The sequence below is a fragment of the Podarcis erhardii genome, assembly GCF_964252035.2.
Source record: "Podarcis erhardii genome assembly, chromosome: 12".
NCBI lineage: Eukaryota > Metazoa > Chordata > Lepidosauria > Squamata > Lacertidae > Podarcis > Podarcis erhardii.
Genome location: NC_138513.1, coordinates 38,389,297 through 38,412,398, shown reverse-complemented (window position 1 = coordinate 38,412,398; position 23,102 = coordinate 38,389,297). Strand labels below are relative to the sequence as shown.

Sequence of the window (23,102 nt, the reverse complement as noted above, 5' to 3'; positions counted from 1 at the left end):
CCCGCGTCCCTTAGCCAGTTAGTTATGATGGCTTAAAGAGTGCATGTTAAAGGGTTAACTACCTCAGACTCTCACAGTGATGCTTAAAATCAAGACAAATTTTGGAATGGGATCACTGAAGGGCCCTTAATTCTTAGGTTTGCAAACTCGACACTCAGGGTGGGTTTCTCTGCTATCAGTTGTATAGGCCTTTAATATGTGTTAATTGTGCTGGCAAAAAGATATAGAAATGATAGAGACAGAGACAGAGACAGAGAGAAAGAGAAAGAGAAAGAGAAAGAGAAAGAGAAAGAGAAAAATATGAAGGAAAGGGGGAATATGGATAATCTAGGGCTTGTCTGCAGAGTGGAAGGAAAGGTGGACCTTTTTCTGCCTCCCCACTTCCAGCCACTCGCTAAAGACCCTCTTAAGAATATTAGGGAGGCAGGCGGGGAAGCATGGCTTTGTTTTTTGCAGTTTTCAGTTGAGGACTAGACCATGTGAAAAATGAACGTAATATTTTAGCTGCAGTTCGTTCCTTTTCAGTATTCTTGTTATGAAAAAGGTGTGCCTAGCTGTTCTGCTGTTGCGCCCGTAACCTTGATTTAAGGTGCATTTTAGCTCCTAGCTTTCATATCTCCATTTCTAACACTGCCCTCAAGTGTTACTTCCTTCCTCTATCGGTATGAAATAATAATAAATTTTCCTTCAGTAATAACTCAGCCAAAATGGACCAGAAGTGCATTTGTTTTGCAAAAAGCACCACACACTACATGACACTCAGTGAGTACTCCCTGCTCTTCCTCTGTGTTGCAGTTGATGCTGAAGATCTATGAGTGAAACCCCTAGATCTGGGTGAGCCATGCTGTGGCAATATTCAAAATGAATGTGTGTGTGTGTGTGTGTGTGTGTGTGTGTACACATCCAGATCGGCAGGATATAAATAAATTATTATTATTATTATTATTATTATTATTATTATTATTATTATTATGTGTGTTTGTGTGTGTACACACACACATATAAATATATATGACAAACATAAATAAACAAACAAACAGTAAACATCCATTATAAATCACCTCTTGGTCCCAGAAATAACTGGGGATCTACAGAATAATAATAATAATAATGATGATGATGATGATGATGTTTATTTATACCCCACCCTCCCCAGCCAAAGCCGGGCTCAGGGTGGCTAACAAGCAATAATAAAAATAAGTTGAATGAATACAACTTAAAAACAAAATTAAAATACAACTTAAAAAACAAGGTTAAATACAACATTAAAATGCAGCCTCATCACAGGAGGAGAAAAGAAAAGAAAAAAGAAAGAGGGGGAGGGAATCAAGCCAAAGGCCAGGCGGAACAACTCTGTCTTACAGGCCCATATTGTCAATTAAAACAAATATTCTACTGGTTTTTCCCTAATTAGATTTTAAAATGATCTGCAGTGCACAGAAACATTTTCTTTTTCTTTTTCAGTGCCCTCAAAATGTTGAATAAGCCCAGAGAATATCCAGCAAATTCCCACAGAATGGGGGGGGGGATTTTGAGTGGCCATTTTCACACAGCTCTGAGGCATTATTAGACTGTCACAAATTGCGGCAACTGGATTCTAGCGTGAGGTATCTGAAAGAAACCACCAGGAGCTTTAAGAACCGTTATAAAGCGAACTCTCCTTTCTCACGTATCAAACCGCTTAGGATCATTTATCATCCTCACCCGTTGTCCCCTAATTCCTTTGGCGCCTTTATCTCCAGGAATGCCCGGATCTCCATCTTCACCCTAGAAAGGAATCAGAAGTAGAGTTTTGCAGCTAAGAGCTCCTGTTTGCATTGCTTATCTTTCCTTGCACAAAAAGAAAGTTAATTTGGATCGAAGCTATTGTGTGTGCCTTTGTGCGTTTTATGGTAGCCTTAGTCCAAAGGGTTCCTTTCATTTATTGCCCATAATCTCATTTTCCTTCCTGAAAGAAACCCAAAGCAGCTAACAGAGAATGGAAAAACTTTATTGATACTGAATATGTTAATTATGCTGGTATTTTGTCCTGATTATGAGAATAATCAATATAACAAAACATAGCAACTATCGCAATATTCCAAAGCAACATTCGTGTCTAAACAATACAGTGGTGCCTCGCAAGACGAAATTAATCCGTTAAGCCCATTGACAGCTTAGCGGATTAGCACTATTAGCGGTTTAGCGGCTTTTAGCGGATCAGCTGATAAGCGGCTTAGGGCTTAGGAAAAGGGGGGGAGGGAAAAAACCCCGCAGGAACTCGCAAGATATTTTCGTCTTGCGAAGCAAGCCCATAGGGAAATTTGTTTTGCGAAGCGCCTCCAAAACGGAAAACCCTTTCGTCTAGCGGGTTTTCCATCTTGCGAGGCGTTCGTCTTGCGGGGCACCACTGTAATCCATTCAATCGTATTAAATACGTAAGGATTAATTCAACAGCAAGGGTCCTCTTTCTGGCCAGGGTGTCACCACACCAAATATAGCTTAATGTGTCCAAAGATCAGAGCTGCTTCCTCACTAGAAGGTTTTATACCAGTGGGGAGTGCATTATCCTGTCGCCGTCCCACAGTTGCTATGTGCTGAAGAGGAGAAAAGGGGTATGCGTTTAGCCACTTTGTGGCTTCCAAACTGGACCAAGGCTGTGGTGCAAGGTCAAAGTGTTAGGACTCCCCCTGCCCCAAACCATGGCTCCAATCCACACATCTAGTTAAAGACTATGAAAATAAGAAACATAGCACTCAAAAGGTAAAGGACCCCTGGACGGTTAAGTCCAGTCAAAGGCGACTATGGGGTTGCGGCACTCATCTCACTTTCAGGCCAAGGGAGCCAGCGTTTGTCCACAGACATCTTTCCGGGTCATGTGGCCAGCATGAATAAACTACTACTGGCACAATGGAACACCGTGACGGAAACCAGAGCGCACGGAAACGCCGTTTAACTTCCCGCTGCAGTGGTATCTATTTATCTACTTGCACTGGTGTGCTTTCGAACTGCTAGGTTGGCAGGAGCTGGGACAGGGCAACGGGAGCTCACTCTGTTGTGGGGATTCGAACCACCGACCTTCTGACTGGCAAGCCCAAGAGGATTGGTGGTTTAGACCACAGCGCCACACACATCAAAACAACCTATACAGGAAACATAAATGAGTCACTGTAGGAGTATAAGCAATACCTGCAGTCCAGGGTTTCCAGGAAATCCAGGCTGCCCCTGGAATTAAAGAAACAAACAAAACTTTGATCTCATGTGACTTCCTTCCTGGCCGTTTCACAACCTTTTATTTGCTGTTGCTTTAAAAAGAATTGTTCTGTTTTCTTTTCTTTTAGATTAAACATATTTGCAATTTTGCATCTGTATTGGAGTGTGTGTTGTATTGCTTTACATATGCAACTATTTTAACTGTTTATAAATGCAAATGCAGTTATATATATTACTCAGCGCAAGCCCACTGAAATAAATAGGCCATACATAGTCATGTTCATTCATTTCAATGGGTATACTCTGAGTAAAGCCAAGTTGAATGTGTCATCAAGTGTGTCTGGTGTCATATCCCAGGCAGCTTTTCTTACATCTCATGGCCACTCCAACAGTACTGCAGTTATCAGCTTCATTAGAAAACTCAATCATCAGCTTAAGAAACCTGATATGCTTGTACTGTATAGTGGACAAGGCGCCTCTCTTCCTCCATATGATCCTAATCACATGGAGGATAATGTCTGAATAGGGTGGAGCATACGAAAATGTCACTTGCTATGACAATACACCAGTCGCCCAGGTGTGTTACTCTGGCATCAAAGGAGAGGTAGAATAATGCAATAATGGAGGTCAGATTAGTGCACTGTCAAAATCATTAATGTACCACAGTGGCGAAGTGTGGAGGCGGTTGCAGGGAGGTTGCCCTGGGCACAAAATTTGTTGGGGTTGCGCAATTTCAGCACCCAGTGCTGCCTCAGTACAGCTAAGTGCTTCCGACACTGGGCTCTGTTGAAAACAGCTTCTCCATGCAAAACAGGAAATGACCTCACCTGACAATGGAACGACTCTTATCTCTACGGCTGCAATCTCCTGGGTAACGCAGATGCTTTAGGCAGTTGAACGCACATGCGTACACTGTCTGTTTCCTTCCTTCCCTCCCCGGGCACTGGCAACCCACGCTACGCCACTGATGCAGCATCAGGAAGCAAGCATCAGGACGAGCAGGAGAGTGAATCCTGAGCTGGTCACAATAAAGCCCGTAGGATCCATTCACCCTACGATATGCTAATCTTTATTGTTATTGTCCCATACAGAACAACGAAATTGGAAAATCTACACCAGACATTCAAAAACCTACAAGCCTGTTATCCCAGCTATCCCAGCCTGGTTAGCCCCTAAAAACTCTGATACCCCAGAATTGAATACCTTAAAGGTAAAGGGACGCCTGACCATTAGGTCCAGTCGTGGCCGACTCTGGGGTTGCAGCGCTCATCTCGCTTTACTGGCCGAGGGAGCCGGCATACAGCTTCCGGGTCATGTGGCCAGCAGGACTAAGCCGCTTCTGGCGAAGCAGAGCAGCACACGGAAACACTTTTTACCTTCCCGCCGGAGCGGTACCTATTTATCTACTTGCAGTTTGACGTGCTTTCGAACTGCTAAGTTGGCAGGAGCAGGGACTGAGCAACGGGAGCTCACTCCATCACGGTGATTTGAACCGCCAACCTTCTGATCGGCCAGTCCTAGGCTTTGTGGTTTAACCCACAGCGCCACCCGCATCCCATATTGAATACTTACACTGCATTTAAAACCAAAATCGCATTTGGGTAGATACTGTTTCTCAGGTGGCTAGTCCTAGTCTTTATAACCCTGTACCTTCTTCCAGAAGGCAGAAGCTGCCAAAGCATCCTTCCACATTCAACCAGAAGAACTAACTTTCCATGAAATTAGTCCTTATACGTCTCCCTCTGAGTTTTTGGATGACCGTCAGACTCCGGAATACCATACTTGATACAGGAAAGATTGTCGTGCTTCTTTCCCAATCACAACTATTTATCATGCATCAGAAGTGTTGAGCGTTGCATTCCATTCCACTGTTTGTTTTGGACACTAGAAAAAATTGGCAGGCAAATATCCAGATCTCCAGGTAATGCAACAAAATTTATACTGGCTTTTAATGTTGGTTTTGAATGGAATCTATTTTGTTATATGATCTCAGCAACATGGGTCCCTTGTCAGTTATGGAATGGGTTGCGCTTGTGGCGTTGTGCTATCCACAATCAACAATGGAACGTTACCAATGTGCTCTGCCTCACTCTCATCCAAAGGAGGCCTCTTGGCACTTTGGCTCATAAAGCTTCCCTCTGCATGTGACTATGCAAAGCCAGGGCATGAGCCAACATGACAAAAGAAGCAAACTGTGCTACTGTCAGGGGTTCAGAAGGAGAGACACAGGAGGGGGAGCAAATGGAGAGTGAGGAGGAGGAGTCCGAGGGGGGCGCAGGCAGTGACAGTGGAAAGAGTTATTCCACAAGCCTCTCCAGCGAATCGGAGGACTCACAGAAGGGAGCGCCGATGGCCAGAGCGAGGGGGGTTCCAGGGGGGAAGCCCCAGGAGGAAGGGGCCAGCGGGGAGTCCCTGAGCAGCAGTTGGAAATCAGGACCAGCTTCCCCACCAGAGCGCAGTGGGGAGGGGGAGTCCCAGGAATCGGGACCAGTGCTCTCACCACCAGCGGGAGGAGAGGAGTCAGGTTTGGTCACGCCCACATCAGGAAGCGGGGAAACGGTCAGGAGGAAGGTTACCGGCTGGGCGCGCGCGCCAAGTTCAAATGTACAGGCGAGCGGCACAGCAGGGAGCCCGGGTAGGGAGCCAGGTCCTAAAGCCCGCCGGAAGGAAGGGGAAGACCAAGGGGGGTCAGCGTCAGAGGAGTCCAGGAAGGAGGAAACCCCAGAGGGCAGAAGGACCCAGAGGAGGAAGGAACAGCGCAGGAGGTGGAGCCGGGCGAGGATCTTAAACTGGTGTGGGAGGAGCAGTGAGTCAGAGGGGACTTAGCCGGTCTAGCGTCGAGACGTGGGTCTGCGCGCCCAGAGCTTTGAAATGGAAACTAAACTTCAATAAAGACTTTGTATATTATATCCACTGGGCGTTGGTCCTCTGTGAGCTGGGATCTAGAGGCAGACCTGACAGCTACGAATTGGCTGCCCTTTCTTCTGAGAAGGGGGCGATTTAGGGCTCTGCAAGTGGTGTGCACGCATTGGGCCCTGAGCGCTGTCTCAAAGCCCAGGAAGCAAGGCGTTGGGCTTTGGGAAGGAGGCATGAGGCTCTGGTAGGATCCTAGAGCCCTCCCACCTCCTTCCCAAAGCCTACTTAGCACTATCCCAGCTTTGGGAAGCAGGCAGGAGAGGCTCCAGGATTTTGGCCTCGCACAGGGCACCAAATCCACCACTGAGCTGGACTTACCAAAGCATAACGACTTGGATGTAAGCGTTGCTTTGTTCTGCTCCTGACCCTTTTTGCACACAGTCACTACAAGCACGCTTCTCTGATCCCTACCAGTAAATTAATAAGCATTCCTGCATTAACAAAGATTAGGATTCCCACACCCAAGCAGGCAAACAGACCCAAGATTTTGGAAACTTCTCGCAGTGGTGACAAACAGCCATGTATGGGTGCAAGTGTGATCAGGGGCACTTTTAACAGACTGGCTGGCAAGTATGGGCTGTGTTTGCTAAACAAAATGAGAATGGTTACATCCCCAATGTGTGCGTTAGCTTGGCCAGTAGAGCACGAGACTCTTAATCTCAGGATTGTGGGTTTGAGCCCCACATTGGGCAATATATTCCTGTGTTGCAGGACCAGGTGACCTTTGTGGCCCCTTCCAAGTCTACAATTCAATGATTCTATGAGTCTATTCAACAGTGCTCAATAAATCCAGATAACTATTGGAGGCACAAGCCACCAGGAACATCTGCACAAACCCAACAGCAACTAAAGAAATCTGTGCAAGGGAACCCTCGTTTTCTTTTAATGAGGTTTCCATAAGATTGCACTGCCTGCTGTTAGTGGTTGTCGCTGTATAGCAGGGATGGGGAAGCTGTTACCCTACAGATGTTGCTGGACTCTAACTTGCATGAACCCCAGCCAGTACAGCTAACGCTCAAGGATTATGGGAGTTTAGTCCAAAAATATCTGTAAGGCCACAGGTTCCCCACCCCCGCTGCAGAGCGATAGTTCACTGCGACCGAAACTTCACAGCATGGCTCTCACCTTTGCTCCTTTTCGTCCTTGTATACCATAGCCATTGTCACCATCTAGCCCCTGCAAAGAATAGAAAAATCAAAAGAATTTTTTAAAAAGGACTTTTAGGGCCAGCCCTACTATTAGACAGGGTGAGTGTAGTTAGAGTCATGAAAGGAAAGGAAATTGCTAGGATTGCATTCAGCTAAGTTCTATTCAAAGTAGTCCGGATGAAACAAATCGGGCAGGCCATCAGCCTGGGCAGCCCGGGTCTTCCTGTTATATACCTGCTGGGATTGACAAGGCATATGACCCTCACTTGAATCTCATTAAACTCTTTGGGGGGAAATTAGCATCAGACATCATGTGCATGGAAGTTGCCAAATCAATTAACCAACTACGGTTATAGTTAATAGCTCCAGTTTTCCTATAACTTGATATAGCTGGATAGTTCTGATGAACTGCAAAAGCATTTTTAGTTTGCTTGCTGTTGCTACCCTTTTCTTTCTTAGTGCTGCTTTGTTTTGTACGATTCTTTGCAAATGAAGAAAAACAACTTTTCTGCTTGTATATGTTGATAATATAATTTTGGTTACTGGGGACAAACAAGATTGTACAAAAACAAGTCCTGACCGTGACAAAGATGACCTGTGTGTTTGTTTGCTTGCTTGCTTGCTTGCTTGCTTGCTTGCTTAACAGCTGCTGGGAATTTCAAGGTCCCTGCTCTCCCTTCTTATGGTCTTTGTACTGGACCAGGAGACTCCAGTACAAGAGAGCATTCCATGTCAAGAAGGAGGGCAAGTGGGCACCCTATCAAATGACAGGACAGGAGCTACACGGAGCAGGAGCTTTCCACTGGTGGTGCCCATTGTATGCCTCACTCTTCCCAGACCTGCTCTCTTTTGGCCTGTATTTTGGATCTTTAGAGGAAGGCTTTGGAAGAACAGGTTGACAAGTCTTATCAGCCCCTGACGTATAAGTGGATTTTATTTGCTGCTGTTCTGGGCTTCTGGTGCACTAGGGTTTACACCAGTGAAATAGAGTTGGCCAGGATGCCGGAAGGGATACAATTTACAAGCTTTCTCCATTATCTGCACAGCAGGGGGTGTTCAGTTAACAGTGCTAAAGCTGAGCTGAAGCATTCCCTGCTGGTTACCCGCTTTCAGCAACAGGGGTCGCTGCTTGGTAGAACCCAGTTGGTTATCTGTCGGATTCTAGAGCTCCCTATTGGTGGCTCTTAGGTAATTCACAAAATACAGAGTCCGTTCATAAAACACATAAAGCATAAAGAAGTAACATAAATCTCCATTGCTACATATTGGGTGTATATTTCAGCTGTTGAACATACAGGTTTATGGCCATGCTGTAGTGTAGTGCTTACGCAACTGTGAATAAAAGGTGGCTGGGCTCATCATTCCAGGGGTTGGGGGGGGAGGTGACAAAACTGATTTCTAATAAGTGCCTCCCCTTTATTTCCATAACAAGTCCTTGAGTCTGTACTCTGAATAGTGACACCAGGGACCTAGAAGGTGCAGGGCTTGTCAGTCCAACCCCTGCACAGTCTCATCAGAGCTGACCTTAAGGCAATTGGAGCAATTGGGCCAAATTGGGCCCTGCATGCCGCTCCTAAGGGGGACCCCGCACCAGGGCAATCTAGATGGATTTTATTTATATCTATAAGATTTTGCAGACTTTGGCTGTGAACTGGGGCCCTACAAAAACAAATTCAAGTTGCGCCCCACTGCTTCAAATTGGGCCCCACTGGCTAGCCCTAAGTCTCATAGTTGCTGGGCCTGAGTTGCCCTGCCCTTGCATGAAGTCTTGGGTTTACAATTTTGGGAGAGGGGAGACTGTGGCACTGGGGAGAGATCAAGCTGGTGAGGCCCCCTAGATTCAGAGGACTGAGTTGCCTGGCCTCGCATAAAGTCTTGGGTTTGCAATTTTGGGAGACGGGAGACTGCCCATTGGGGAGCAGGCAGGCTGGAGAGGCCCCCTAGATTTAGAGGCCCTAGGCTTCAGCCTATACATAAATACAGCACTGTTGAGAAGAAATGACTGGCATCTTGGCAAGAAACCCACAAACTGTTTCCTTGGCACATCTTCTACAGGACAAGTTACTTGTTGCGGTTTTACTCTTGTGAACCATTGTGCCAAATCTGGCAGTGATATCTTAAGAAGTGTCCACATTGGTGCAGTTTAGAATGTTTTGGTCTGCCATCTGGATTCAAGATGGCGGCTGATGGATTTTTTTTATAAAGCTCCTCCATCTTGGGAACCGTCGTGCCAAGTTTGCCAATGATATCTCAAGAGGTTTCCAAATGTGTAGGGAACAGACAGAAAGATGGACAGACACAGGACTTTCCAGTAGAGGAAGAAAAAGGATGAAGGAAAATCAAACGGAGCAACCGTTCTTTTTCAGAGGCGAAGAGAAATTCAGTCACAAACGTCAAGACTCAGAATCAGAAAGGCAAAACTCACAGTCAAGCCTCTTGGTCCTGGTAGCCCTTGTAGGCCTTTTTCTCCAAGATCACCATGTTCTCCCTTTCACACAGTACAAAACAGAGATTAACCATTAAATATGGACCAATAGTTCAGACCAATTTTATTGTTTTGGTGTCTATAGTCTAGCTCTCGATGAGGCAGCAAACTCAGGACTGTCTGTACCGCGACAGACTGAAAGTGGGGGCTTCCATAATGGGTAGCTCCTCCAAACAAAATAATCCCCTTTACATAGAAAACTAGATTTCAGACAGAAGGCTTCTAGCTTAGCCTTCTCCCTGACAGACTGCTGATTATATGAAACACTGGTTACCATTAGAGTTGATGAAGCTTTGGGTGAAATGTTCAGACATGTGTGAAGGGGCATGTTAGCACCTCAACCTAGTACCCACCTATAGAAAAACTAGGCCTCAAGTTTCCCCATGAGGAAAAGGCCAGAGAAGTCTATGGAACTTATTTAGGGTTGCCACATTTCAAGTAGTAAAAATCTGGACACATTTGGGGGGGGGGGAATCGCCCCAAAGGTTGTTGAGCTTCCTGGTTCTGACATTTTGCTGATTTTTCAAAAAAATTCCCTGTGTACTAATTTCGCTGTTTGGGGTCTCAGGAAAAATCGGGCATATGGCAACCCTAACTTATTTTAAATGGCAGGTGGTACCAAATAATAGACTATCTGTAAGAGTTATTTTATTTTAAAATATCATCCCCTATGTTAGATATGGGTGATCACCATCATGAACTCCACAACAACTCGGTGAGCCATTTGAAGTAAAGATAGCAACCAACAGCTTTTTCATTCCAGAGAATTTTAGTGAGTTTGAGCAGGGGACTGAACAGGGCAGAAGGCAGGGAGGTAAACAGTAGGTGCCACCAATGCCAGGCAAAGCCAACAGAGTGGCAGCACACACACACACACACACCCTCTTCTGCTGATCTTAGGAGAAGAGGGCAGCCCTTTTAAGTATTCTGACCTCCTCCCAAGTCATTTAAGGCAGGGGTTGCCAGCTTGGCACCCATGGGCACAAGGGTGCCCACCAATGCCAGCGTGGTGTGGTGGTAGCTTTTTTCATTCATTCATTCAGCCTTTATTGGCATAACAGGGAGCCTTCCCATACTGTTCTGTGTTGCTGTTTCTTTTTCTGCTCTGACATTTTGCGTCATACAACGCCCCAACGCCAGCGTGGTTAAGAGTGGTGGACTAGTAATCTGGTGAACCGGGTTCGCATCTCCGCTCCTCCACATGCAGCTGCTGGGTGACCTTGGGCCAGTCACACTTCTTTGAAGTCTCTCAGCCTCACTCACCTTACAGAGTGTTTGTTGTGGGGGAGGAAGGGAAAGAAGATTGTTAGCTGCTTTGAGACTCCTTAAAGGGAGTGAAAGGTGGGATATCAAGTCCAAACTCATCCTTCTCTTCTTCTTCTTCTTCCTCCTAACAGCCACCGTTTTGTGATATGCCACACATCCCACGGTGGCCATTTTGTGACTGGGGCCCATGGAATTTTCTCAAAATTCCATATGTGCCCACCAGCCCCCAAAAGTTAACGGCCCCTGATTTAGGCCATTCATCAAGGGGTTAACTAGTGCTTTGAATTGCAAGACAAATAGGCAGCAGCCAGTCAATACAAAAGTGGACTCACACGTTCCAAAGGACCAGCTCCAGATACATTTTGTACCGAGTATAAAAGTACAAAAATATTTACAGCCCTGCTCAATTGCTACATAGAGCTGTTCTTTATACTGGACAAAACGAAGGCTGCGTTTTACTTCGGAAGAAACGTGTTTAGACACTTTGTCGAATCACAAAAGGTACTGTTGGAATCAGTTCTTACCTTCTGACCTCTAGGTCCTTCTTTCCCTATGGAGCCAGGCGCGCCACCGATTCCTTGACTACCCTCCAATCAGAAACACATATCGAAAGTCACATTAAGAAAACCACAGCAATCATTGGCAGCCAGTTAAATAGCTTTTGTGTTTTCTCTATAATCCCATCCAGGTTTCAGCAGTCCTAAATGACATCTGTTCAACTACTACGGAAGAAAGGGCAGACATAGAATCATAGAACTGTAGACATATATACACTAAAGGCATTTATTTCTTTTAAAAGCGTCAGTCCGCATCTTATGATAGAATGCAGCTGAACAGATGAATAGGCAACGTGAGGTCCCAAAGTCGTATTTGGAGGGATTTTACTTGTTCAGAGAAAGTAGAAGTGAGAAAGTCATTTCAGAGGAAAGCTTTGGAGATGCCGGGAGCTGACATGACTCAGAAGTCTGGATGAATGGAGGAAAAGGGAAAACTAGGAACAGGGATTTCTGCAAATAACCCTAGAAGCAGCTTGCAAATTTAAACACGCATTGGCTGAAATGCACATATAAATCATTGGAGTGCCCAGAGTGGCAGGGGCAACCCAGTCAGTTGGGCATCATCATCAATGAACACGAGCAAAATTCAGGCTCAAAGGCGCTCTCCATACTTTTGCATAGCTCAAAATTAAAAACCCATGCTACAGTGCATAAGCCAAGTCAGGATGCTCTACTACAGTTGTAAAGTATAGACTACAAAACCCGCGACTAGGAACAAAACACTTGTGCAGAGAAATATCTGGGAAATGTATAAGAGGCGAGTGGCCTTCGCTTGGGGCCCACACGGTTTCTCCCTGCTGAAATTAGGCTTGCGGGAAGCTTTCTCTTGAAGCCAGCAGCAGAATAGGTAGTGGCGTGCGATTGGTTATGTCTGTGGTGCCCACAACAGTTTCTCCATTTTGCAAATGTTCCCATGGACTCAAAAAGACTGGCGAAGTAAGACATATCATTTTAAGACATACTTGGGGTCCTGGAAAGCCTTGAAGTCCTCGAGGTCCAGGTATTCCTCGTAAACCTGGTGTACCCTGAGTGACACAGGAGACAAAGGAATATGTTAGGCTTCCAAGGGGTTACTCAAGAGTAAGCAGGCAAATGCCTCCCTGCTCGGCTGTGAAGCCTTGATTTTGATGCCAAAATAAACTTTATCTGTCCAGAGCACCACTCTCCCATGGCTGGCTCATTCACTGGCAGTATCCGTGAGTGGGCGGTCCTTAAACCTTCCCCAGCAAAGTACCGTATTTTTTGCTCTATAAGACTCACTTTTCCCCTCCTAAAAAGTAAGGGGAAATGTGTGTGCGTCTTATGGAGCGAATGCACGCTGCGCAGCTATCCCAGAAGCCAGAACAGCAAGAGGGATTGCTGCTTTCACTGCGCAGCGATCCCTCTTGCTGTTCTGGCTTCTGAGATTCAGAATATTTTTTTCCCTTGTTTTCCTCCTCCAAAAACTAGGTGCGTCTTGTGGTCTGGTGCATCTTATAGAGCGAAAATACGGTGGTTTCTTGACGCCCAGTCTGCGCCTCCCCTCTCGGCGCGAAAACTTACTGCGCAAGGAAGGCGTGGGTAACGGAGGGCCTCTCCCCTCCCTGCTTTGCCCAGGCAAAGTGTCCTGGCACCGCCTCGCCTCCTCCGAGCCCTGAAGCTCCTCTCCACTGGAGGCGTGGTTACTCTCCTCCGCTGAGGAGGAGCTGCTTCCCACGATCTTTGGGGAGGGTCTCTGTAATCCATCTGGCGTTTCCCCTCTCCCCCCTTAGCCGATGGCAGTTCCCTAACAGAATACAATAGTTTTTTGATGCATGTTGACCAAGCCCCAGATGCAGCCTTATTTTAGTGGCTCTGGCCTGTTGATGCAACCGCTTCAATACACAATGGCTACTGGAAACAAATCCTACCTGTTTCGATTCACAACCTGCAGAGTCAGTCATTGCAATATGCAGAATTTAGCTCTGACAAGACACCCCTGTAAGCACGGCAACAGAACACAGATTTATATTACCTGGTTTCCTTGTAGCCCCATTTCACCAGGAAGACCTGGGTCGCCTTCATTTCCTTTTAGGCCCTGTCAAAGAGAAGAGAAAAGTACTAAAGGAGACACACATTTCTGACCTGCAGCATTCTGTGAGAGTGAAATGCAGTTTCTGCCCAGATATTAACTAGCAGAAACTTGATCTCACGCACAGTCAACCACAACCTCGACAACAAAACAGCAACAACATGCCACTGTCGAAAACTATATTGTTTAGACAGTATTGTTTTCAATATGACTTTTTTGTTAATTTTTTGAAGTTTTTATGGATACTTTGGTTGATTTTATTCTTATATGTTGTATCCTGCATTGTTATATTTTGACTAAAGTTGAGAATTATAAATATGTCCATAAATATAAGTACTTGTCTCCTCTGTAGAGTTGGTGGCCCCAGCTGATTCATGTGTAGAAGCATTGCTACCATCCATTGCTGCCATTTTAACTTCCCACAGTGTCCTGACCAAAGCATCATTCCTAGGCATTGTGGGAAAACTAAATGGTGGATCCAAACTGCGTGGCCTGGAGAGATGAGGACACATGTTAACAAACCTGGGGGACTAGGGCTGCCCAGCCATGCAGGGTGCCAGGCTTAACAGATGATGGGCCCTCTGTTGCTAAGAGTGTTCATACATTCATCATGGGTTGGGCCTTAGGGATGTGAATGAAGGTACTTAAGTATCATGGAGGAGGACGATGCTGACCCCCTTGGTCTAATTTTTCCTTTCTGACAAAGAGATGGAAAAAGCAAAGCAAACAGACCCATAATTACCACACTTTCGAAACATCAGGTAGTTCAACTGGCGCTTTTTGCCTGAATCCCTGGAGCAAAAATGATGGGAGCTGTTTCCAAAGCTTTAGTTTGGTGACAAAAGAAAAATTACCAGGAGGAGCTGTAATCCGAGAAAACATTTATTGACACCTAAGGCAATCATTAACCGGCATGGGGTTTGTAAGGAAATAAAGAAAGCATTGCTGAGTAATGCTCAACTTTGGACAGAAAAGCGGTCTGCTGTGACAATTTAAACGTGTGTTTGTGGCAGGATGGGGAGAAGTAAATTCAGATACAAGCCAAAGCCTGCAGGGCCCTCTACGGCTCCAAAGTAAAATTGACACTGCAAAGAAAACATCTTACAAAGAAGCTGGTGTTGTAAAGTTGGCAGAAGCAGGTGTGTAAGAGATGTGTAAACTTTGGGCAAGCGACATTTCATTTTGAGGCCAAACTCCCTTCATCCCACTGCGAAAATGAAGAACATAAGATGAGTCTGGCTGGAGCAGACCCAATGATTATTCAGTCTAGCATTCCATTTGCAACAGGGACCAGCCAAAAGGCCCGGGAAACCTGTAAGCGTGGCTTAAATGCAACAGAGCTTAGGAAGAGAGGGATTTGTTTTATTTATGTCAATGTCACCTGCATTCATTCATCTTTTACACCCCGTTTCCACATCGTTCTGCAAAAGCATTTTAGGGCATTTTACCCTAAAATTTTACTGGTTTTCCCAGTAGTGATGTATGGAAGTGAGAGCTGGACCATAAAGAAGGGTGATCGCCGAAGAATTGATGCTTTTGAATTATGGTGCTGGAGGAGACTCTTGAGAGTCCCATGGACTGCAAGAATATCAAACCTCTCCATTCTGAAGGAAATCAGCCCTGAGTGCTCACTGGAAGGACAGATCCTGAAGCTGAGACTCCAATACCTTGGCCACCTCATGAGAAGAGAAGACTCCCTGGAAAAGACCCTGATGTTGGGAAAGATGGAGGGCACAAGGAGAAGGGGACGACAGAGGACGAGATGGTTGGACAGTGTTCTCGAAGCTACCAGCATGAGTTTGACCAAACTGCGGGAGGCAGTGGAAGACAGGAGTGCCTGGCGTGCTCTGGTCCATGGGGTCATGAAGAGTCGGACACGACTAAACGACTAAACAACAACAATCCTAAAATACCCTTTCTGGCATATAGACATTTCTGTAAATGCACATTCTTATATGCGTGTTGGTGCATTTGAATCAAGAAATGTATCACAAAAGCAAAAGAAATGCAAAGGCTGAATGATAACTGCATGCTGGTCCACATAGGCAGACTGGGCAAAATTCCTGAGGAACTGCTAGTCAGTGACAGGCTGCCTTTGGAAGAAAAGAAAAGTTTCAAATTGTGATTTATTAATTCAGCCCAAGGAGATCAGGGGGTCTCATTATAGCCCTGCCAAGTAAGTTAGGCTGAAATGTAGTGAGTGGCTCAAGGCCACCCATCCAGCTTCATGGCTTGTTTGCAAGCAGTGGCATAGCATCAGTTGCTGGCACCCGGGATGAGCAATTTTGCTGGGTGGGGGAACGCCAGCCCAGGCCTCACCGGCAACACTGCTGGAGTGACCCCACTCCTACCAGAGCAAAACAGGGCAGCGTTGAGCTGCCTTCCTGCCCATGCAGGGGAGAGCTTGGCCGGTCAATGCAGCCTGATTCATGCCCACTCAAAAATTTTGCACCCTGGGACACAGCCCCCCTGGTACCCTCCCACTCTATGCCCCAGATTGCAAGAGCTTCTCACATTTATAGCCAATGCACAGAGGGGGCAGCAGGAGCACCCCGATACCCACACACTTCCCAGACCCATACTTGACATCCGCCCAGTGAACCGAATGTTGGTGAATGTTGGCTAGCCTGGTTCAGCTGCATTTGCATAGCATGCCTCCTCCCTGTGATGTTTGACTCAGCACACAGACGCTGGGAAGCAGCATCAGAAGACACGCAGCCATCAGAGGTTTGCTAGCGGACACTCCTCTTGCTACTCCCTCCATGCATTTGCTATATATAGGGAGGGAGATATTTTGTTTTGTTTTTTTAAAAAATAATTTTTATTAATTTTACAACATAAACAAAAAACAGGCAAACATAACACGACTTCCCCAAACCTCCCCTTCACTGCATCCTTATTTTAAAATTTTTTAGCAATCCTTCATCCCTTTTTATATTTAATTCTCTTTAAAGCTTTTTTTAAAAATTTCAATTTTTACAGCTGTAATTCTTTATATCCAATCCCTTGACATCTTAACATTCCGAGATTTTACAACAATTTTTAAGATAGATTTTGAATTTTTTCCAGTCTTCTTCCACTGTCTCTCTCCTCTGGTCATGGATTCTGCCGGTCATCTCTGCCAGTCCCATAAATTCAGTCACCTTGGTCTGCCATTCTTCCAGAGTAGGTAATTCTTTAGTCTTCCAATACTTCGCCAAAAGAATTCTTGCTGCTGTTGTTGCGTACATAAAGAATGTTCTATCTTTCTTTGGAACCATTTGGCCTACCATGCCCAAGAGAAAAGCCTCTGGTTTCTTTACAAATGTCCACTTAAGGATTTTCTTAATTTCATTATAGATCATTTCCCAGTAGGCCTTAATCTTCGGGCAGGTCCACCAAAGATGATAAAAAGTTCCTTCACATTCATTACACTTCCAGCAATTGTTATTGGGCAGATGATATATCTTTGCAAGCTTGACTGGGGTCATGTACCACCTATAGATCATTTTCATTATATTCTCTTTCAAGGCACTACATGCCGCAAATTTAATACCTGTGGTCCATAACTGCTCCCAGTCAGCAAACATAATATCATGACCAATATCTTGTGCCCACTTAATCATAGCTGATTTAACCGTTTCATCCTGTGTGTTCCATTTTAGCAGCAAATTATACATTCTAGACAAATTCTTAGTATTGGGTTCTAGCAATTCTGTTTCTAACTTTGACCTCTCCTTCTGAAATCCTAGTTTCCTGTCCTGCTTAAAGGTTTCATTAATCTGGTAATAATGTAACCAGTCTCGGACTTTAGGTTTCAATTTCTCAAAACTCTGTAGTTTCAGGTTTTCACCATCATATTCTATAATTTCACAATATTTTGGCCAATCTGAGTCCATGTTCAATCTTTTTACCGCCTTGGCTTCCATTGAAGAAGTGTGCATGCACACGAAAGCTCATACCAAGAACTGACTTAGTTGGTCTTTAAGGTGCTACTGGAAGGAATTTTTTTTTGTTTTAACCACCTGGGGGTTTTACTCTCTAACAAATCTTTATATCGATTCCATACATTGTACAGTGCTTTCCTGACAATATGGTTTTTAAAGTTTCTATGTACCTTTACCTTGTCATACCATAAATATGCATGCCAACCAAAGTTATTATCATAACCTTCCAGATCCAGAATATCTGTATTCTCAAGAAGTAGCCATGGTTTCAGCCAGCAAAAAGCTGCTGCTTCATAGTAAAGTTTTAAGTCCGGCAGGGCAAAGCCCCCTCTATCCTTTGCATCGGTCAGAATCTTAAAATTTATTCTGGGTTTTTTGCCCTGCCAGACAAGTTTAGATATATCTTTCTGCCACTTCTTGAAACAATCCATCTTGTCTAAAATTTGCAATGTCTGGAACAGAAATAACAATCTCGGCAATACATTCATCTTGATGACAGCAATTCGGCCTAACAAGGAAAGTCTCAGCCTAGACCATATGTCGAAATCTTTCTTCACTTCCAACCAACATTTCTCATAATTATCTTTAAATAAGTTCACATTCTTAGATGTTAAGTTCACCCCCAGATATTTTACTCTTTTTGCAATTTCCAAACCGGTTTCTCTTTGGAAACTATCTTTTCCCCCCATCGTTAGATTTTTTTCCAACACCTTTGTCTTATGTTTGTTTAATTTAAAACCTGCTACTTGACCAAATATTTCAATTAGTTCCAAAACTCTTTTTGTACTGGCTTCTGGCTGTTGTAATGTCAAAACTAGATCATCTGCAAATGCTCTTAACTTATATTGTTTAGTTCCGACCTGTATTCCTTTAACCAGCTGGTCCCTTCTAATCATGTTCAGGAAAACCTCCAGTACCGATATAAACAATAGAGGGGATATTGGGCATCCCTGTCGTGTCCCTTTCTCTATTGGAATCTCGTCCATAACCATACCATTTACAATTAGTTTAGCCTTTTGCTCAGAATATATTGCACCTATACCATTTTCAAAATTTTTGCCTACCCCCATCCCTTGGAGATTCCTCTTCATAAAACTCCAGCAAATGTTGTCAAAGGCTTTCTCTGCGTCCACAAAAATCAACACAGCTTTTCTATTTATGTCAGTTTCCAGGAGTTCTAAAATGTCTATAATGTTCCTCACATTGTCTGACAATTGTCTACCTGGTAGAAAGCCTGTTTGGTCCCTGTGAATCTCCTCTAACAAAACTTTTTAAAATCTTTTTGCTAAAATGTCTGCAAAAATTTTATAATCCACATTCAGAAGTGATATAGGGCGGTAGTTCTTAACTTGATGTTTCTCAGTTTCTGTCTTCGGTATAAGTGAGATGAATGCTTCCTTCCACGATTCGGGAGCCTTTTTCCCCTCCAAGATTTGGTTACAAACTTCTTTCAATGGTTGTACTAGCCATTCCTTCAGTGCTTTATAGTATTTCGCAGTTAGTCCATCTGGTCCTGGTGATTTCCCTAGTTGCATATCCTGGATGGCACTCTCTATTTCTTGGTCTGTAATTTTCTCATTCAAACTCCTTCTGTTTTTTTCCGAAATTTTTGGTAGGCCGTATTTTTCAATAAATTCTTCTATCTCTTGTTCATTTTTTGGCCCTTGTTTGTACAATTTCTTGAAAAAACTTTGAAAACAGTTACTTATCTCATTTGGTTTATTAATAAACTTCCCATCTACTTCGAGTGATGTCACCGTATTCAGCTTTTGTCTCTTTTTCAATTGCCATGACAGTAGCTTCCCACATTTATCTGCCGACTCAAAGGTCTTTTGCTTCATTTGTTTTATTTTCCATTCTATTTCCTGATTCATCAGTTCCATATATTGTGTTTGATAAAACTTTATTTCTCTTAAAATCTCATGTGAGTTAGGCTTAGATCTCAGTTTCTTCTCCCCTTCTTTTATTAGGTTCCAAATTTTCTCTTTCCTCTCATTCTGTTTTTTCCTCTTTATTGAATTCTGTTGTATTAGGAAGCCACGCATCACGGCTTTGCTTGCGTCCCAAATTACTCTTTTTTCGACATCTGATCTCAGGTTAATCTCGAAGTAGTCTTTAAGTGTCTTTTGGGCCTTTTTACAAATTTCTTCATCTCCAAAAAGAGTGTCATTCATTCTCCATCTAAAGGTTCCAGCTGTTGTCAGTTTCATTTCCATCTTCACGGCATTATGGTCGGAACAGGTTTTTGGGCAAATTTCTGTTTTTTTAACCCTTGATGCCAAATTACTAGAAATCCAAATTTGGTCGATTCTAGTCCATGTCATTTTTGCTTCAGAGAAAAAAGTCCCCTCCCTTTCCAGAGGGTTCCTAGTTCTCCAAATGTCAATCAGGTCCATAGTGTCAGTCAGTTCAAAAAAAATCTTTGGTAGTCTTCCATCATTAGATATTACTTGTCTTTGGGCCTTGTCCATGTTTGTGGAGACAACTCCATTCATATCGCCCATCATTATAATTTTGAAGTCCAAAAAGTCCATTAAAGTCTCATGCAACTTCTTGAAGAATTCAGCCTTCCCCTCATTTGGTGCATAAACTCCAACAATCAAAATCTTTTCTCCATGAGTTTGAATTTCCACTGCCAGGTATCTTCCTTGCTCGTCCTTAAAGATCATTTTTGGCTCGAGTTTTTCCTTAACATAAATCACTACTCCTCTTTTCTTGACTTTGTCTGATGAAATAAATTCTATTCCTAATCTCTTATTTGTTAAGAGTTTTCTGTGTGTCCTGGCAATGTGGGTTTCTTGTAAACAGATTACATCTAAATGTTCTTTCTTTAAAATATGAAACACTTGACCCCTTTTTCGGGGATGGTTTAGACCATTACAATTCCAACTCAAGAGTTGCAGAGACATTTTTATCACTGGGTACCTCTTCCACCGACTGCACCAAGCTGTTGTTCCTCCTCGGTCGGTGCTTGGTTCAATCCAAATGATAGGTTTGAAATGTCCGGTATTTCCCTCTCGCTAACAGTTCCTTTCTGAAGGTCCTCTAGGTTTCTTTCCAGAAAGAGTTCTTTATCCTGATTTGTTTTTATTTTGATTTTCTTCCCTTTATAGTTGAAGGACAGCCCTTGTGGGAATTCCCATCTGAATGGGATATTGTTCTGTTTAAGTAGATCCACTAATTCTTTAAATTGAATTCTAACCTCCAAAAAGTGTTTAGGAATATCCTTGAAGATCTGTATCTGAGAATTTTTAATGACCAAGGCCTTCTGGAAATGTAAGTTCAATATTTTATCTCTTTGTTCCTTTGATCTCAGGGTGATTAAACAATCTCTTGGTTTCTTACCTTGCTTCCTGCCAATCCGGAAGGCTGTAGTTATTACAAATTCATCTTCCTCTCCATCTAGCTCGTCATTCCAGAAGTCTTGAAATTTATCTGTAAGGAATTCCCCAAGCTTGTCCTCTTCCTCTTCTGGTACCAATCTCAGTTTCAGGTTCTTACTTTTCCTTTCCAATTCCAATAGGGCTAAAGCTGCATCATGTTCATGTACTTTTTTTGCAATAGGCGCAAATTTTCCCTTGGTTTCTTCAGCAGTGGTCCTGGCACTCTCAGCTATTTTCCTTGTTTCCGTAGTCTCTTGAATTAAACGGTTAATAGAGTCTGTATTAGATGATATTGTCATTGTGTTCAAGTCTAGTCTTGTTGTCAGCTCCGTCAGTTTCTTAGAGTTCTCTGTAGACTGTTTAGTAAGCTCTGCAGACTGCTTAGTAAGTACTTCTAAAGATTGATTTATTCTGAGCAGAGCCTGTGTCATTGAATCCATTGATGCTGCTGTTGTTTTCTCTTGTGCAGCTGCTGCTCCTGATATAGAACCTCTTTTTTGAGCTTGTTTTTGAGCCTGCTTTGTTTTACTTCTTGTTGAAATTTCTTCCTGCGGGTTGCTCATAACTCAAGGTCATTCACACAGGAAAGTTGCAAGTGGAAAATCCCGCTGAATACACCGTAATGCAACTGAAGCCCTCTAGAGGGAGAAATTGTGTCCAAATAGAGGTAACAGCTACAAAGAAACGGAAAGTTCCAAAGGCACAAGTCCAACCAAAAGTCCCTACTTTGTAGCACTTTATAGTATTAAAACTGTAATCCACCAAAGTCCCGTTAAAATGTTTCAAATAAATCTTATTTTGTAACCGCTATCTTTTGACAGCTCATTTGACAGTTCCTTTTCTAGGCAATCGCTGCTCCGGCAGCCTGGCCAGAAGTGTCGGCAGCAGAAGCTTCCCCGTTCATTACTCTTTCTTTCTTTTACAGGTTATATTAATTCTGTTTCCCCCCCCCTTCCCCTGCTCTACAGGGGGGAGATCCTTTCGATGTCTGGTCTGGTAAAGTTCAAAATAACTTTCCTTTTAAGTACAGCTCAGTCTTTTCATTGCTCCGTTACTCATGCAGATCCGGGAGGCTGACTTCCTTAATTTTGTCTCCCGTTTTCAGCCAAATCTTCTAAATTTTTAAAGTCCCGTTTCCTTAATTTTCCGTTCTTACTCACGGGTATTGTTGTTGCCAATCGTTAATTTCAGAAAGGAATCGGCGCTCTCCGTCAATGGCGACGCGGCTTCACTCCGCAAGCTGGGTAGCGATCCTCAGCACCGCGCTCGCCCCGATGCCGCTCCGGAGCCTTTAAAAAGGCTCTTTCACGATACCGGGGGGCGCAAAGGTGCCCACCGAATCTCCTTGCTCACAGGCTTCAGCGCCTGTGATTTTAGGGGTCCCCCGCTTGCCATAGCGGGTAAGACCCGAACTCACGGAGCAGTCCTGCCTCAGAGCTCGAGGCTAGGACCGCCATTGAACGCTGGCGCCGACCGGAAGTCTAGGGAGGGAGATATTTTGAACACTTCTACATTTAAAAAGGGACGCGGGTGACGCTGTGGGTTAAACCACAGAGCCTAGAACTTGCCGATCAGAAGGTAGGAGGTTCGAATCCCCATGACGGGGTGAACTCCTGTTGCTCAGTCCCTGCTCCTGCCAACATAGCAGTTCAAAAGCACGTCAAAGTGCAAGTAGATAAATAGATACCGCTCTGGTGGGAAGGTAAACGGCGTTTCCGTGTGCTGTTCTGGTTCGCCAGAAGCGGCTTAGTCATGCTGACCACATGACTCTGAAGCTGTACGCTGGCTCCCTCGGCCAGTAAAGCGAGATGAGTGCCGCAACCCCAGAGTCAGCCACAACTGGATCTAATGGTCAAGGGTCCCTTTACCTTTTACATTTTTAAAAAATAATAATGCACAAGCTTAGATGAGGATTTGAGAAATTCCATGAAGCCTAAACCGGGATTAAGAATTAACCACAAACTCAGATCTTGAAACAGCAGTTTTCAAACTGCTGCATGTTTCAAACTGTGGTCCTTCCAGTCTTCCTGATCAATTTCCACTGATCAGTTGTGCCACTGGATTATCAAGAACAAACAATGCCCTTGTTTTCATGAAAGGCACAGCTCTCCTTTCGATTTCTAGCCCCGCAAGTCAAGGAAGTTCCAGCTTCAGAACAGGAAGGGAACACAAGTCATCA

The 23,102-nt window shown here is 44.2% G+C and overlaps 1 protein-coding gene across 2 annotated transcripts in view; it reads right to left on the bottom strand.

The window, feature by feature from the left end:
- LOC309352995 (collagen alpha-4(VI) chain-like) overlaps positions 1–23,102 on the bottom strand; it is a 120,185-nt gene that overhangs the window by 24,460 nt on the left and 72,623 nt on the right. For both annotated transcript variants that reach the window (XM_081881822.1, XM_081881823.1), the window contains 7 exons: positions 13,558–13,620; positions 12,527–12,589; positions 11,532–11,594; positions 9,682–9,744; positions 7,234–7,284; positions 3,169–3,204; positions 1,705–1,767 (listed from right to left, as the gene is read on the bottom strand). In XM_081881822.1, coding sequence (XP_081737948.1) covers positions 1,705–1,767; positions 3,169–3,204; positions 7,234–7,284; positions 9,682–9,744; positions 11,532–11,594; positions 12,527–12,589; positions 13,558–13,620 — 402 coding nt within the window. The remainder of the gene's footprint in view (positions 1–1,704; positions 1,768–3,168; positions 3,205–7,233; positions 7,285–9,681; positions 9,745–11,531; positions 11,595–12,526; positions 12,590–13,557; positions 13,621–23,102) is intronic.